Below are 13,985 nucleotides of genomic sequence, written 5' to 3' on the forward strand. Positions count from 1 at the left end.
AATTGCTCCTTTATTTCTCACAATTACAACTTTATATCTCGCAATTGCCACTTTATTTCTCAATTGCGACTTTATATCTCGCAATTGTGACTTTATTTCTCACAATTACAACTTTATATCTCGCAATTGCCACTTTATTTCTCAGAATTGCAACTTTATTTCTCACAATTCTGACTTCATATCTCGCAATTGCTACTTTATTTTTCAGAATTGCAACTTTATATCTCGCAATTGCCACTTTATTTCTCAGAATTGCTACTTTATTTCTCACAATTCTGACTTCATATCTCGCAATTGCAACTTTATTTCTCAGAATTGCAACTTTAAATCTCACAATTGTGACTTTATTTCTCACAATTACAACTTTATATCTCGCAATTGCCACTTTATTTCTCACAATTGCTACTTTATTTCTCAGAATTGCAACTTTACATCTCGCAATTGCAACTTTATTTCTCAGAATTGCAACTTTACATCTCGCAATTGCAACTTTATTGCTCAGAATTGCAACTTTATTTCTCACAATTCTGACTTCATATCTCGCAATTGCTATTTTATTTCTCAGAATTGCAACTTTAAATCTCGCAATTGCTACTTTATTTCTCACAATTACAACTTTATATCTCGCAATTGCTACTTTATTTCTCACAATTACAACTTTATATCTCGCAATTGCCACTTTATTTCTCAATTGTGACTATATCTCGCAATTGTGACTTTATTTCTCACAATTACAACTTTATATCTCGCAATTGCCACTTTATTTCTCAGAATTGCAACTTTATTTCTCACAATTCTGACTTCATATCTCGCAATTGCTACTTTATTTTTCAGAATTGCAACTTTAAATCTCGCAATTGCCACTTTATTTCTCAGAATTGCAACTGTTTCTCACAATTCTGACTTCATATCTCGCAATTGCAACTTTATTTCTCAGAATTGCAACTTTAAATCTCACAATTGCGACTTTATTTCTCACAATTACAACTTTATATCTCGCAATTGCCACTTTATTTCTCAATTGCGCCTTTATATCTCGCAATTGTGACTATTTCTCACAATTACAACTTTATATATCGCAATTGCCACTTTATTTCTCAATTGCGCCTTTATATCTCGCAATTGTGACTATTTCTCACAATTACAACTTTATATCTCGCAATTGTGACTTTATTTCTCACAATTACAACTTTATATCTCGCAATTGCCACTTTATTTCTCAGAATTGCAACTTTAAATCTCACAATTGCGACTTTATTTCTCACAATTACAACTTTATATCTCGCAATTGCCACTTTATTTCTCAATTGCGCCTTTATATCTCGCAATTGTGACTATTTCTCACAATTACAACTTTATATCTCGCAATTGCCACTTTATTTCTCAGAATTGCAACTTTATTTCTCACAATTCTGACTTCATATCTCGCAATTGCTACTTTATTTCTCAGAATTCCAACTTTATATCTCGCAATTGCAACTTTATTGCTCAGAATTGTGACTTCATTTCTCACAATTCTGACTTCATAAGTCGCAACTTTATTTCTCAGAATTGCAACTTTAAATCTCGCAATTGCGACTTTATTTCTCAATTGCGCCTTTATATCTCACAATTGTGACTTTATTTCTCAGAATTGCAACTTTATATCTCGCAATTGTGACTTTATTTCTCAGAATTACAACTTTATCTCGCAATTGCGACCTTAAATCTCACAATTCTGACTTCATATCTCGCATTTGCGACTTTATTTCTCAGAATTGCGACTTTATTGCAGTGTTATTTCACATTTCAGTAGTTTCTGTTCCTGAAAATCTCAAAACACGGTTTATTTCAATCGTATCTTTCTTCAGTTGTCTCTATTTGTTACAATTTGGTTTAACTGTCTTTAATAATGCTTGAAATTTACATTACAGTTACAGTTAGGCTAGTTGTTTTTCTATGGTATTTTTAAACCACAGGCAAACTCTAAAAGTCTTTAGTTTCGCAGTAAGACTAAATGAGAATGATGCCTACGTTTAATTTTTCCCTAATTGGAATCGAAATTAGGAATCGATAAGCAGAATCTATATGAAAATCATAATCGTTAAAACTCAAACAATACCCAACCCTAATTGAGCTTCAAAGGTCAATGATGTGATTTGTAAAAGGTCTGATATCCAGGTCTCCTCCCAGTCCGGTCCTCCCAACAGCCGCTCTTAATTTTCCCAGCATGCTCTAGCTGTGCATCACTGGTTTTAGTGGCGGCTGATAGATATAATGGACGTTCTTGCTGAATACGAGTCTTTTAGAGAAGCAAGCGAGACGTCGACGGCAGCGTCCAACAGAAACACAACATTCAGGAGTGAAGGATTGGGAAGAGGACGTTAAACTGGTGCATGATCTCAAGTTTTCAAGCTGAGACCTTTCGAAACAAACAAGAAAACCATCCCTTTTGCTTTGAAATATTCCGAAAAATCTTTTTTATTCGAGTTTCTATTTTCTAATAGTAGTCTTGATTGATTTTTTTCTACAATGTGTCTATCGTTTAACAAATTCATAACATTTATTACTTCAATGAGCTCATTGTTTCTGTCTTAAATTATTATATACTTTTTTTTAGCTAACTGTGATTTTAGATTTTGTATATAAACAGTCAAACCAAAAATTATTCAAACACCAAATTTTTTACTAGTGTGTGCAGGAATTTGTGTTATTATTGCATATTCTACCCATAATTCTTCATCGAGTGACTACCAGTAATATCTATAAAAAAATTGGGATCAAAAATGATTCGGACACTTTAACCTGATCATGTTTTCTGTAATTGCTGATGTTCTTTTTACACACACACTGAACAACATGAAGCATTGCTTGGTGATTGGTTGAGCTAAACTGGTATTATCTAATTTAACAGCCGAGATATTCAACATAATTCATCCGTGAGAGTCTAACAGAAGGACGGAAAAAACCAGTCAAATATCCACTGATTTTGAGAAATGTTGAAAGAACAGACTCTAAATTGTAATGTGGACTGATGTGTATTGTGAGAAGCGCTTTACAAACACATATGAATTGAATTAAAAGTGAATGTGTTTGTGTGTAGGACGCCCATGATGGGGAAGTGAACGCGGTGCGGTTCAGTCCCGGTTCCCGTCTGCTCGCCACGGGAGGAATGGATCGCAGGGTGAAACTCTGGGAGGTCGTATCCGGTGTGTAAACGTGTTATTCACAGTTTTACTAGAGTTCAAAGGTCAGTGATGAGATGTAAAAGGTCCGAAGCCTTGCCTCCTTTCAGTCCCTCCCATTCGCCACTCTTAACACCCTTCCCAGCATGCTCTAGTCATGCATCGCCGGGCAAAGGTGGCGGCTGATATTATGGACGTTTCTGCTGCATTTATAGTCTTAGAGTCGAGAATAATAAGACGTCGACAGCAGCGTCCGACAGGAACTCGACACGCGAGGAGGGCCGGACTCCAGGAGAGCGTTCGACGGGCTCATGATCTCAAGTTTTCAAGCTGAGACCTTCAGTCGTTTCAAAGAGGAAATTGCGCATTACACCAGTGCAGTTTCACAAGGTTTAATGAAGCAACTGCACAATTTCTGCTTCCTCCTGAAACAAAGATGCATGTATATGTTCAGTTGTGGGGTTTTAAAAGCTTTTGTGTGTGTTTCAACAGGCCGATGTGAACCCAAAGGTGCGCTGACGGGAAGTAATGCTGGAATCACCAGTATAGAGTTTGATAGTGCGGTGAGTTAAGGCCCGTTTCACACCCAAAACAGTAAAGTTCACTTCAGACTCATCTAAGATGTTCATGTGTGTGTTCAGTGGAAAAGAAATGAAGGTTTTTGGGTGTTTCTCCTAGGGATGCACGATATATATATTTGAGTAGTTTACTAACTTTTAATAGTCAAGGGTATAATCTACGTTCAAGTAGATATATTCTTTTAAATGTTCCTTTAATGAAGACAGAACTTGGAAAAACTGCTTTTATTTATAGTGCATCAACTGTTTGGAATGAGATCCAAAGTTCACTGAAACTTGAACTTATTTCGATAAGTGAGTTCAAGCTACACTTAACCCATTTACTCCTAAAACGTCAGCTAAAAACGCCTATAAAAACCTATGTTGTTCTAGGATAAATGTCCTTATCTCCTGAGGATTTTCTGAAAAAATACTAAGAATTGTCAACGTCTACTAAAACCTTAATATCTAAGCCTCTGTAGCACTTAGAAACATGAAATAAAATACATTTTAAAGGTAAGAATCACAGCTTTTATTTAAACATGCTTCCTTGGAACTCGCATAACAAAACATTTTTCTAAAAATTCTCAAAAAATAAATTTAATAAAAAATATAAATCAATTATATAAAATATCACAAATAATATTTTAAAACATGCCAACACTGAACAATTCATTTTATGAGAGACCAATCGACAAGACCCACCTCATGTGTATTTGAGCCAATGACTGTGTGTTTTATGCTGCACGTGTCATGAAAAGTTTGACGAATACAAAATGCTGCGTCACGCAGCAGCCGGCGGGAGTTTCAGAGTTGCGCAACGCAGTAACCGGCGGTAGATGTAATGTTGCGGCGCGCAGCTTCCGTCACAAATCATTCAAATCTGTCTGCACGTGCTCTTAACATTTAGTTTTGTATTATTTTTTGTACATGTGTGTATTCTGTTTTATGTATTTATGTATATTGTGTGCTGCTATTTTGGCCAGGGCTCATTTGTAAATGAGATATTTATCTCAATGTGATTATTTCCCTGGTTAAATAAAGGTTTAAAAAAAAATATATATATATATATATATCGGCCGATATATGTTCATTTTTAATGTTATCGTTATCGGCCTGGTAAGAAAATGTGGCCGATATATTAAAGCCGATAAATAATGTATTATTCCCTTCAGCTGAGACACTTGTTGAGCACTGTTTATGTTTTTGATTTTCTTGAAATATTTTTTGAAATCTCTTTAAAAAGAGATTTTTAAAAATTTAAATATGGTTTGGTACAACATGTGCAGCGCAAATCTGTCATATCGGCTATACAACACTATAATGAGAACATCATTATAATCGTGCGCATTTAATTGCGAGACTTTTCTTTTTGTAATCAGGCTCTCAAAATTAGATAAAAATTTGGATTTAAATGTATCGGACGATATATCGGTTATCGGCTTTCAAATATTAAGAATTATCGGTTATCGGTATCGGCCAAAATTTTCATATCGGTGCATCCCTAGTTTCTCCATATAGTGACTTCAATGGGGTCCAACGGGTCGAGATGTGAGTTTCAGTGCGGCTTCAAAGTCTCGACGCGATCCAGCCGAGGAATAAGAGTCTGATCCAGACTAACCAGCCGACTTTTTTAACTAAATAAACATTTATATACTTTTTAACCATAAATGCTCGTCTTGCACGTCACACGTTATGTAATCACGTTGGAAAGGCCGGGAAATGTAGGGGGACATCGTTGTTTTACAGTATTTTTTGGTAAAGGGCGTTTCGACTTGACTTTGCATGTTCGCTTTGTCGGTTCTTACCCCTACGTCACGCTTGACCTTGCAACGTGATTACGTAATGTATTTATATTTGAAGAGTTCAGATGCAAAAGCCTTTAAATGCCATTTGAAATTTTCTCCTTTAATGATGATTTTTATCAAACTTGTATATTTAAGTTCAGTAATTTCACTTAACAATTAATAGGTAATTTAATTGCCATTTAAGTGAAATTACTGAACTTAAATACAAGTTTGAAAATCATCATTAAAGAAGAAAATTTCAAATGGCTTTTAGAGGCTTTTGCATCTGAACTCTTCATTTATATATTTGTCTGGATCAGACTCTTATTCCTCGGCTGGGATCGTGTCGAGACTTTGAAGCTGCACTGAAACTCACATCTTGACCCCATTGAAGTCACTATATGAAGAAAAATGTTTTCCAATGTGAATATCTACGTTTTTTCTTCCTGAATCGATAAGCAGAATCTAAATGAAAATCATAATCGTTAAAACTCAAACGATACCCAACCCTAGTTGAGCTTCAAAGGTCAATGATGTGATTTGTAAAAGGTCTGATATCCAGGTCTCCTCCCAGTCCGGTCCTCCCAACAGCCGCTCTTAATTTTCCCAGCGTGCTCTAGCTGTGTATCGCTGGTTTGAGTGGCGGCTGATAGATATAATGGACGTTCTTGCTGAATACGAGTCTTTTAGAGAAGCAAGCGAGACGTCGACGGCAGCGTCCAACAGAAACACAACATTCAGGAGTGAAGGATTGGGAAGAGGACGTTAAACTGGTGCATGATCTCAAGTTTTCAAGCTGAGACCTTTCAAAACAAACAAGAAAACCATCGGCCATTTTATAACACAGTAAACATTTGGCGGATCACAGCTAGTGCAAGTTGAGCATTTCTGCTTAGCCTTCAAACCGTATTCACAAATGTGGGCACAGAGGACTCGGGTATTTATTATAAATGTTATATCACTGTCTTCGATAAAGTTTTGTCTATCCATTTATCGTGTTTTTTTTTTATTTTGGGGGTATTTTTGAATTTATTTACTTCAAAAAGTACCATATTTTCTATGTAAATTATGCTTATTTTTTTTAACTACATTAAAATATCATTCCAATAAGTTCTTAGAGCTGAAACCTAAAGATGAATTTTGGCTTATTTTAGAATGCTCTAAATTACAGTTTTCCCCATTCATTTCTATGGGCGCCCATTTTTGACCCAAATACAAGATTAAGGAGTTTTTTTCACCCACTTAACATTGTAGAATTGAGTAAAAAAAAAAATGTGTGTAATCTGGAGGGAAAATTAGGAAAAGTAGCCAAGTCTTATACCGCTCAGATCAAGGGAAGTATTTTTAAACTATTTTCCCCACATTTGTCCATAATACGGTTTTAGGGTTTAAAAAGTATATCTGACTAAACCCCAGCGAACGCTAAAAAAAGGCTGAAGTGTGTTTTACTGTAGTGACTGATTGATTTGTGCTTGTGTTTTGCAGGGAACGCATTTACTGGCCGCTTCTAACGACTTCGCCAGCAGAATCTGGACTGTTGATGACTTCAGACTGCGGGTGAGGAACACACACACACACACACACTTCAGGTTTGGTGGCATGTTAAGCACATACGCTCAAGGACTTTAGCAAACACGCTTTTAGTTGTAAATATTTATATTTTACTGTGGTTTTAGTCACATTGACAATAAAACCTGTTAGATTCTGTGTTTCTCTTATTGTATTTGTTCATTTTGTTCATGCATTTAATTATTGATGGTATTAGTCTTTTTTTATGCATACAAAATTCTCAAACATTTTATATAGTGGCTAAGTGATATCCAGAGAGAATTGTTTTTTAATGACCCTACAAGTTCAAATAAACCATCAAAATATAAGGAAGCTATTAAATATGCGGGAAGAAAAAAGTTTATCTGACAATTATTTATTTTGATAATATTTTTAATATTATTATATATTATAGATATATTTTTAAAATTATTTATTATAATAATATTTTTATTTATTATTATAAAAACTACAGGATTTGTTTTACTATGCTAAAACAACAAAATGCACTGAAAAACATGATGCACAAAAAAAACAAAATAATCAGTTATTGATATTTCATTGGTTCTCTCTTGTTCATAATTTCTTTGTATGGCAGGCTGGCTAAAAATAATTCCTGCTAAATTTGTCATGTTTTATTGCGTTTTATCAAATAAACTCCAAGCCCAACTTTGCAATATGCTAATTCTTGCACAAATTGGAATATATTTCTAACCCAGACGTCATTGCATCCATGCAAGTTATGCTTTCTTTTGTTCTAAATAAAATAAAATACTGCCATCCTGAGATTTACTGCAAACTGCTTAAAGTTCACTAAGCTTTATTTGGTGTATCAAAGGTCAATGATGTGATGTAAAAGGTCTGAAGTCCAAATCTCCTTCCAGTCCTTTCATCCCTCTCAGCCAGCCCTAGTCATTTTCCCAGCATGCTCGAGTTGTGCATCACTGGTTTGATGTGGTGGCTGATATCATGGGTGTTTCTGCTGAATGAGAGTCTCGTTAGAGAATCACGTGAGACTCTGACAGTAACATCCCACAGCCACACGACACACACATGAGGGCAGGACTGAAGGAGGCTGGTCAGCTGATCTCACAAATCGCACTGAGACCTCAATTCAGTCTCGGTTACTGCTGAAACAATTGTTTGCATGCTTGTTTGATTGTTTTTTATTGTCTTGTCCCAAAGCACACACTCACAGGTCACAGCGGGAAGGTTTTATCTGCTCGGTTTCTCCTCGACAACGCTCGAATCGTCTCCGGCAGTTACGATCGAACGCTCAAGCTCTGGGATTTACGCAGCAAAGTCTGTAAGAGACTCTTAGTTCTTATACTCTTTCTTAATTGCTACTATGCATGAATATTATGCAAATCGGGGCTTGAAAATTATTACTTTTTTTTAACCTTTAGAGAATGTTTTTTGTCCACTTCTGGGTGACAAACTAAGTAATAATTAATATTAATTAAATTGATAAAATAAAACAAATGTATATTTTAATACTAGTTTATACATTTTTACAACAAGCCACTTTTCACATTTTAGTATTAGTATTAACTAGTATTAAAATATACATTTTTACAACAAGCCACTTTTCACATTTTAGTATTAGTATTTTTTAATGGTAACGTATCTAAATAAATCTTTTCTATGAAGAACATGGGATTTGTATGGAAGCTTGTTTTCACCAGGGAATAAAAAAAATCAAAAGATTGCGACTTTTTTTCTTACAATTGTGAGTCCATATCTCACGATACTGAGAAATAAAGTCGCGATACTGAGAAATAAAGTCGCAATACTCAAATATAGCAATAGTCAGAAATAAAGTTGCAATTCTGAGAAAGTTGCAATATTCTGAAATAAAGTTGCTATTGTGAAAAATGGTTGCGATTATGCTAAATATTGTCGCAATAGAAATTCTAAGAAAGTCGCAAAACTCAAAAATATTTGAGATTCTGATAAAGTTGTGGTTCTGAGAGTCTCGTTTCTGCAAAATATATCACAATACTCAGGATTCAGGAAGAAAGTCACAATACTAATAACTATGCACAGAAATAAAGATGCGATTCTGAGAAATTGTACTCAGGAAAAAAAGTTGTGATTCTGAGAAGTAAAGAAATAAATTTCAAATAGGCAGAAATAAATTTGTGATTCTGAGAAATAAAGAAATAAATTCCCAATTCTGAGAAATATAGTCGTGATTATAAGAAATTTAAAATGGCAGAAATAAATTCACGATTCTGAGAAAGTTGCAATACTCAGACATATTTGAGATTATGAGAAATAGAGGTGAGGTCCTGAGAAAGTTGCGAAAGTTGCGATTTAAGAAATAAAAATGCAACGCTCAGAAATAAAGTCGCAATTCGGAGAAATATAGTCGTGATTGTAAGAAATTGCAGCGATTGCGGAATAAGGTCACAATACTCAGAAATAAAGTTGCGATTCTAAGAAATATAGTCGTGATTGTGACTTTATTTCTGAGTATTGTGACTTTATTCCGCAGTCGCGTCAATTTCTTGCAATTCTGAGAAATATAGTCGTGATTGTAAGAAATTGCCGCGATTCTGTGGAATAAAGTCGCAATACTCAAACATATTTGAGATTCTGAGAAATAAAGTTGAGATTCTGCAAAATTAATCACAATACTCTGGAAGAAAGTCAATTTTGAGAAATATTCACAATTCTGAGAAATAATCGCTACGCTAAGAAATAAAGATGCGATTCTGAGAAATTAAGTCTACTCAGAATTAAAGTTGTGATTCTGAGAAATAAAAAAAACAATTTCCAATAGGCAGATATAAATTTGTGATTCTGAGAAGTAGTCGCAATATTCAGGAAAAAAGTTGCGATTCTAAGAAATAAAAATGCAACGCTCAGAAATAAAGTCGCAATTCTGAGAAATATAGTCGTGATTGTAAGAAATTGCAGCGATCGCGGAATAAGGTCACAATACTCAGAAATAAAGTTGCGATTCTAAGGAATATAGTCGTGATTGTGAGAAATTGCCGCGATTCTGTGGAATAAAGTCGCAATACTTAAAAATAAAGTTGCGATTCTAAGAAATATAGTCGTGATTGTGACTTTATTTCTGAGTATTGTGACTTTATTCCGCAGTCGCGTCAATTTCTTGCAATGCTGAGGAATATAGTCGTGATTGTAAGAAATTGCCGCGATTCTGTGGAATAAGGTCACAATACTCAGAAATAAAGTTGCGATTCTAAGAAATATAGTCGTGATTGTAAGAAATTGCCGCGATTCTGTGGAATAAAGTCGCAATACTCAGAAATAAAGTTGCGATTCTAAAAAATATAGTCGTGATTGTGACTTTATTTCTGAGTATTGTGACTTTATTCCGCAGTCGCGTCAATTTCTTGCAATGCTGAGGAATATAGTCGTGATTGTAAGAAATTGCCGCGATTCTGTGGAATAAAGTCGCCAGTGTTGTGCAAGTTACTTCCAAACTGTAATACATTAGGTATTACTTGTTACTGTTATTTAAAAGTAATTCATTACCTTACAATATTACTGTCTCAGAATTGTAATGCGTTACATTACTCATGTATTACTTTTGAGTTACTTTCACCAAAATAACTAAGTAGAACTTAACATTGGGGCTGTAACGATATGCAATATGAAACCGAAATCGCGATTCGCCACACGACTCAGATCCACGAACCTACAGAATCGCGACACACCTCTTCCAACTCCAGCGTTATTCTCCTTACCGTCCATATCCTTATCTTTAAATTAGGCTATTAGTATTATTTGAAGTTAACATTATAAAATACGTAGACCTACACCACAAAACTAGTTGAGGATAAATTATTTAAAATTGGGGAAGTCCAGCATTATGGACATGACATTTGCAGTCAAAACTTGAAATAGAAATTCTCAGAAAATACATGTATTGAAACGTATATAGGCTACTTCCTTAAAGGACTCCAGACATTAGACAAATATCAGTCTATGTTTTATTTTTAATATTAGGGAAAAGACACACATTCATGCGTGACAAAAAAAATAGGAGGCAAAATATATTTTTTGTAATTCTGTTAATTACACTGCGCAAATCGGATGAGGAAGGGTTGGCTCTCCAGTCTCCATAGAACTTAAAATATTCATTTTATTTTAGTTTTCGCGTTCGCATTTATGAGGAAAAAACAATGTTACAGACGCGACCGCTCTGAACTGGCACTAAAAGACTGCTTTAAAACTTTCACCTTTAAGAAGTAAAAGCAGACAATACACTGTAACTCAACTGTAATACAAGCCTCACTGAACATGTAACGAGTAAAATATTACTGAAAATTGATTAGTAATGCCTTACACTACTGCGTTACAGCAAAAAGTAATGTTACTGTAATGTATTACTTTTGTAATGCGTTACTCCCAACACTGAAAGTCGCAATACTCAAAAATAAAGTTGCGATTCTAAGAAATATAGTCGTGACTGTGACTTTATTTCTGAGTATTGTGACTTTATTCCAGTCGCATCAATTTCTTGCAATTCTGAGAAATATAGTCGTGATTTTAAGAAATTGCCGCGATTCTGTGGAATAAAGTTGCAATACTCAAAAATAAAGTTGCGATTCTAAGAAATATAGTCATAATTGTGACTTTATTTCTGAGTATTGTGACTTTATTCCATAGAATCGCGGCAATTTCTTACAATCACGACTATATTCCTCAGAATTGCAAGAAATTGACGCGACTGCGGAATAAAGTCACAATACTCAGAAATACAGTTGCGATTCTAAGAAATGTTTGCGATGCTAAGAAATAAAGACGCGATGCTCAGAAATAAAGTCGCAATTCAAAAGAATATAGTCTTGATTTTAAGAAATTGTCGCGATGCTGGAGAATAAAGTCCCAATTAGCAGAAACAAAGCCTATGATTCTAAGAAGTAAAGAAATCAATTGTGAATACTTAGAAATAAAGTTGCGATTCTAAGAATTATTTGTGATATTAAGAAATGAAGACGCGATGCTCAGAAATTAAGTGTCAATTCTGAGGAATATAGTCGTGATTGTAAGATATTGTCGCGATTCTACAGAATAAAGTCGCAATACTAAGAAATATTTGCGATACTTAGAATCTGAGTATTGTGACTGAGAAATAAAGAAATAAATTGCGAATACTTAGAAATAAATGTGCGATTGAAATAAATTCGTAGAAAAAAGTTTTTTTCATTCTTCGGTGGAAACAAGCTTCCATAGATTTGTGCCTTAACGAATTTACACCAAACTGTACTTGTTGCTTTTAATGGTCTCAAAATGAATGACCAATCTGACCAATCGAACTCTTTTCCTCAGGCATGAAGACGGTGTTTGCCGGCTCTAGCTGTAATGACATCGTCTGCACGGAGCAGTGTGTGATGAGCGGACACTTCGACAAGAAAGTTCGTTTCTGGGACATCAGGCGAGTCGTGATTTGGATCCCAGCGCTCAGATCTGTGCTCGTAAGTCTCGTTCAGTGGCTCAGTCACTAATGTTGTGTGTGTGTGTGTGTGTTTAGAGCGGAGAGTATCGTGAACGAGTTGGAGTTGCTGGGACGCGTTACGTCTTTGGATCTGAATCACGACCGGACCGACCTCCTGACCTGCTCTCGGGACGACCTAGTGAAAATAATCGATCTGCGCTGTAATGCAGTGCGACAGACCTTCAAGTATGTCACACTTTATGTATAATAGGTTATTTTATTTTTAATGTCTGGTATATCAGAATTTCTAATAAAAAACCTCATGTTTTTGCAGTGCTCAAGGATTCAAGTGCGGCTCTGACTTCACCAGGGTCACATTCAGGTTCGAGTTTCACTTCATATGGTTATTCACATTTTCAGAACAGACTAGATCGTGGGTTACCTTAATAATTAGTCTTGAGGAAACCCTGTATAATTAGGCTGGTTTGGGTCTTTTCAGCCACACGGGTGTGTTTTGACAAATATTTGACAATTAAATAAGTTAAAACCATTAAAGACATCAAATGTTTACTTAAAGTCCCCCTGATATTATATATATATATATATATATATATATATATATATTAATAGTTTAACTTCACATTTGCATGTTCACAGTTCTCTCTTTGTTACTGATCACATGACATGCAAGTAAATAGATTTTAGTAAGTGTTTTATTTTGACTTGTTTTTATTTGTGTGTGTGTGCTGATGCATGGATGCTAACAAAAATAATTGCAATTTGAAGTTTTTATTATTAGTTTTAATTTTAGGTATACAACATTTATGACAAATATATTAGCTCATTTCTATATGGATATATGAATAATGTGTATATATATATATATATATATATATATATATATATGAAGAGTTCAGATGCAAAAGCCTCTAAGTGCCATTTGAAATTTTCTTCTAAAATGACCATTTTTAGCAAGCTTGTATATTTAAGTTCAGTAATTTCACTTAAATGGCAATGAAGATTACCTATTAATTGTCATTTAAGTGAAATTACTGAACTTAAATATACAAGCTTGATAGAAATGGTAATTTTAGAAGAAAATTTCAAATGGCATTTAGAGGCTTTTGCATCTGAACTCTTCATATATATATATATATATATAATATTTATTGTTTGTATATTGCAATTGCATTGTAAAATGAACTCTGGAGTGCTTTTGTTTTCAGTCCTGACGGGAGTTACGTGGCGGCCGGTTCTGCAGACGGCGCTCTGTACATCTGGAACGTTCTAACAGGAAAACTAGACAAAACTCTTGATAAGGGTCACTGGTGAGCAGAATGAGACACACACACACACACATTTCCTGAGGTCAATGTAGCATGGCATGTTGTTATGTTTACAAGCCGTTTCATCGACTGTTCCAACACTGTGTGATTACATGAGACTTTATTAATTTCAGTCAGCTGATCTGCATCTTTCAGCAAACCTTCTGATGCTCACTCATTTCATTTCATCC

The 13,985-nt window shown here is 34.7% G+C and overlaps 1 protein-coding gene and 4 non-coding genes across 8 annotated transcripts in view; all 5 read left to right on the forward strand.

Moving 5' to 3' along the window:
- atg16l1 (autophagy related 16 like 1) overlaps positions 1-13,985 on the forward strand; it is a 28,860-nt gene that overhangs the window by 12,639 nt on the left and 2,236 nt on the right. For all 4 annotated transcript variants that reach the window (XM_089121547.1, XM_089121548.1, XM_089121550.1 and 1 more), the window contains 8 exons: positions 3,083-3,188; positions 3,657-3,727; positions 6,994-7,065; positions 8,242-8,362; positions 12,364-12,469; positions 12,566-12,715; positions 12,804-12,851; positions 13,696-13,797. In XM_089121547.1, the coding sequence (XP_088977673.1) occupies positions 3,083-3,188; positions 3,657-3,727; positions 6,994-7,065; positions 8,242-8,362; positions 12,364-12,469; positions 12,566-12,715; positions 12,804-12,851; positions 13,696-13,797 (776 nt within the window). The remainder of the gene's footprint in view (positions 1-3,082; positions 3,189-3,656; positions 3,728-6,993; positions 7,066-8,241; positions 8,363-12,363; positions 12,470-12,565; positions 12,716-12,803; positions 12,852-13,695; positions 13,798-13,985) is intronic.
- Positions 2,124-2,402, forward strand: LOC120470852 (small Cajal body-specific RNA 6). The gene has a single exon (XR_005620658.2).
- On the forward strand, positions 3,229-3,502 carry LOC120470853 (small Cajal body-specific RNA 6). Its single transcript, XR_005620659.2, has one exon.
- LOC120470851 (small Cajal body-specific RNA 6) lies at positions 6,034-6,312 on the forward strand. Its single transcript, XR_005620657.2, has one exon.
- LOC120470854 (small Cajal body-specific RNA 6) lies at positions 7,894-8,165 on the forward strand. The gene has a single exon (XR_005620660.2).

Source organism: Pimephales promelas, chromosome 16 (assembly GCF_988280905.1).
Source record: "Pimephales promelas chromosome 16, fPimPro1.hap1.1, whole genome shotgun sequence".
Taxonomy (NCBI): domain Eukaryota; kingdom Metazoa; phylum Chordata; class Actinopteri; order Cypriniformes; family Leuciscidae; genus Pimephales; species Pimephales promelas.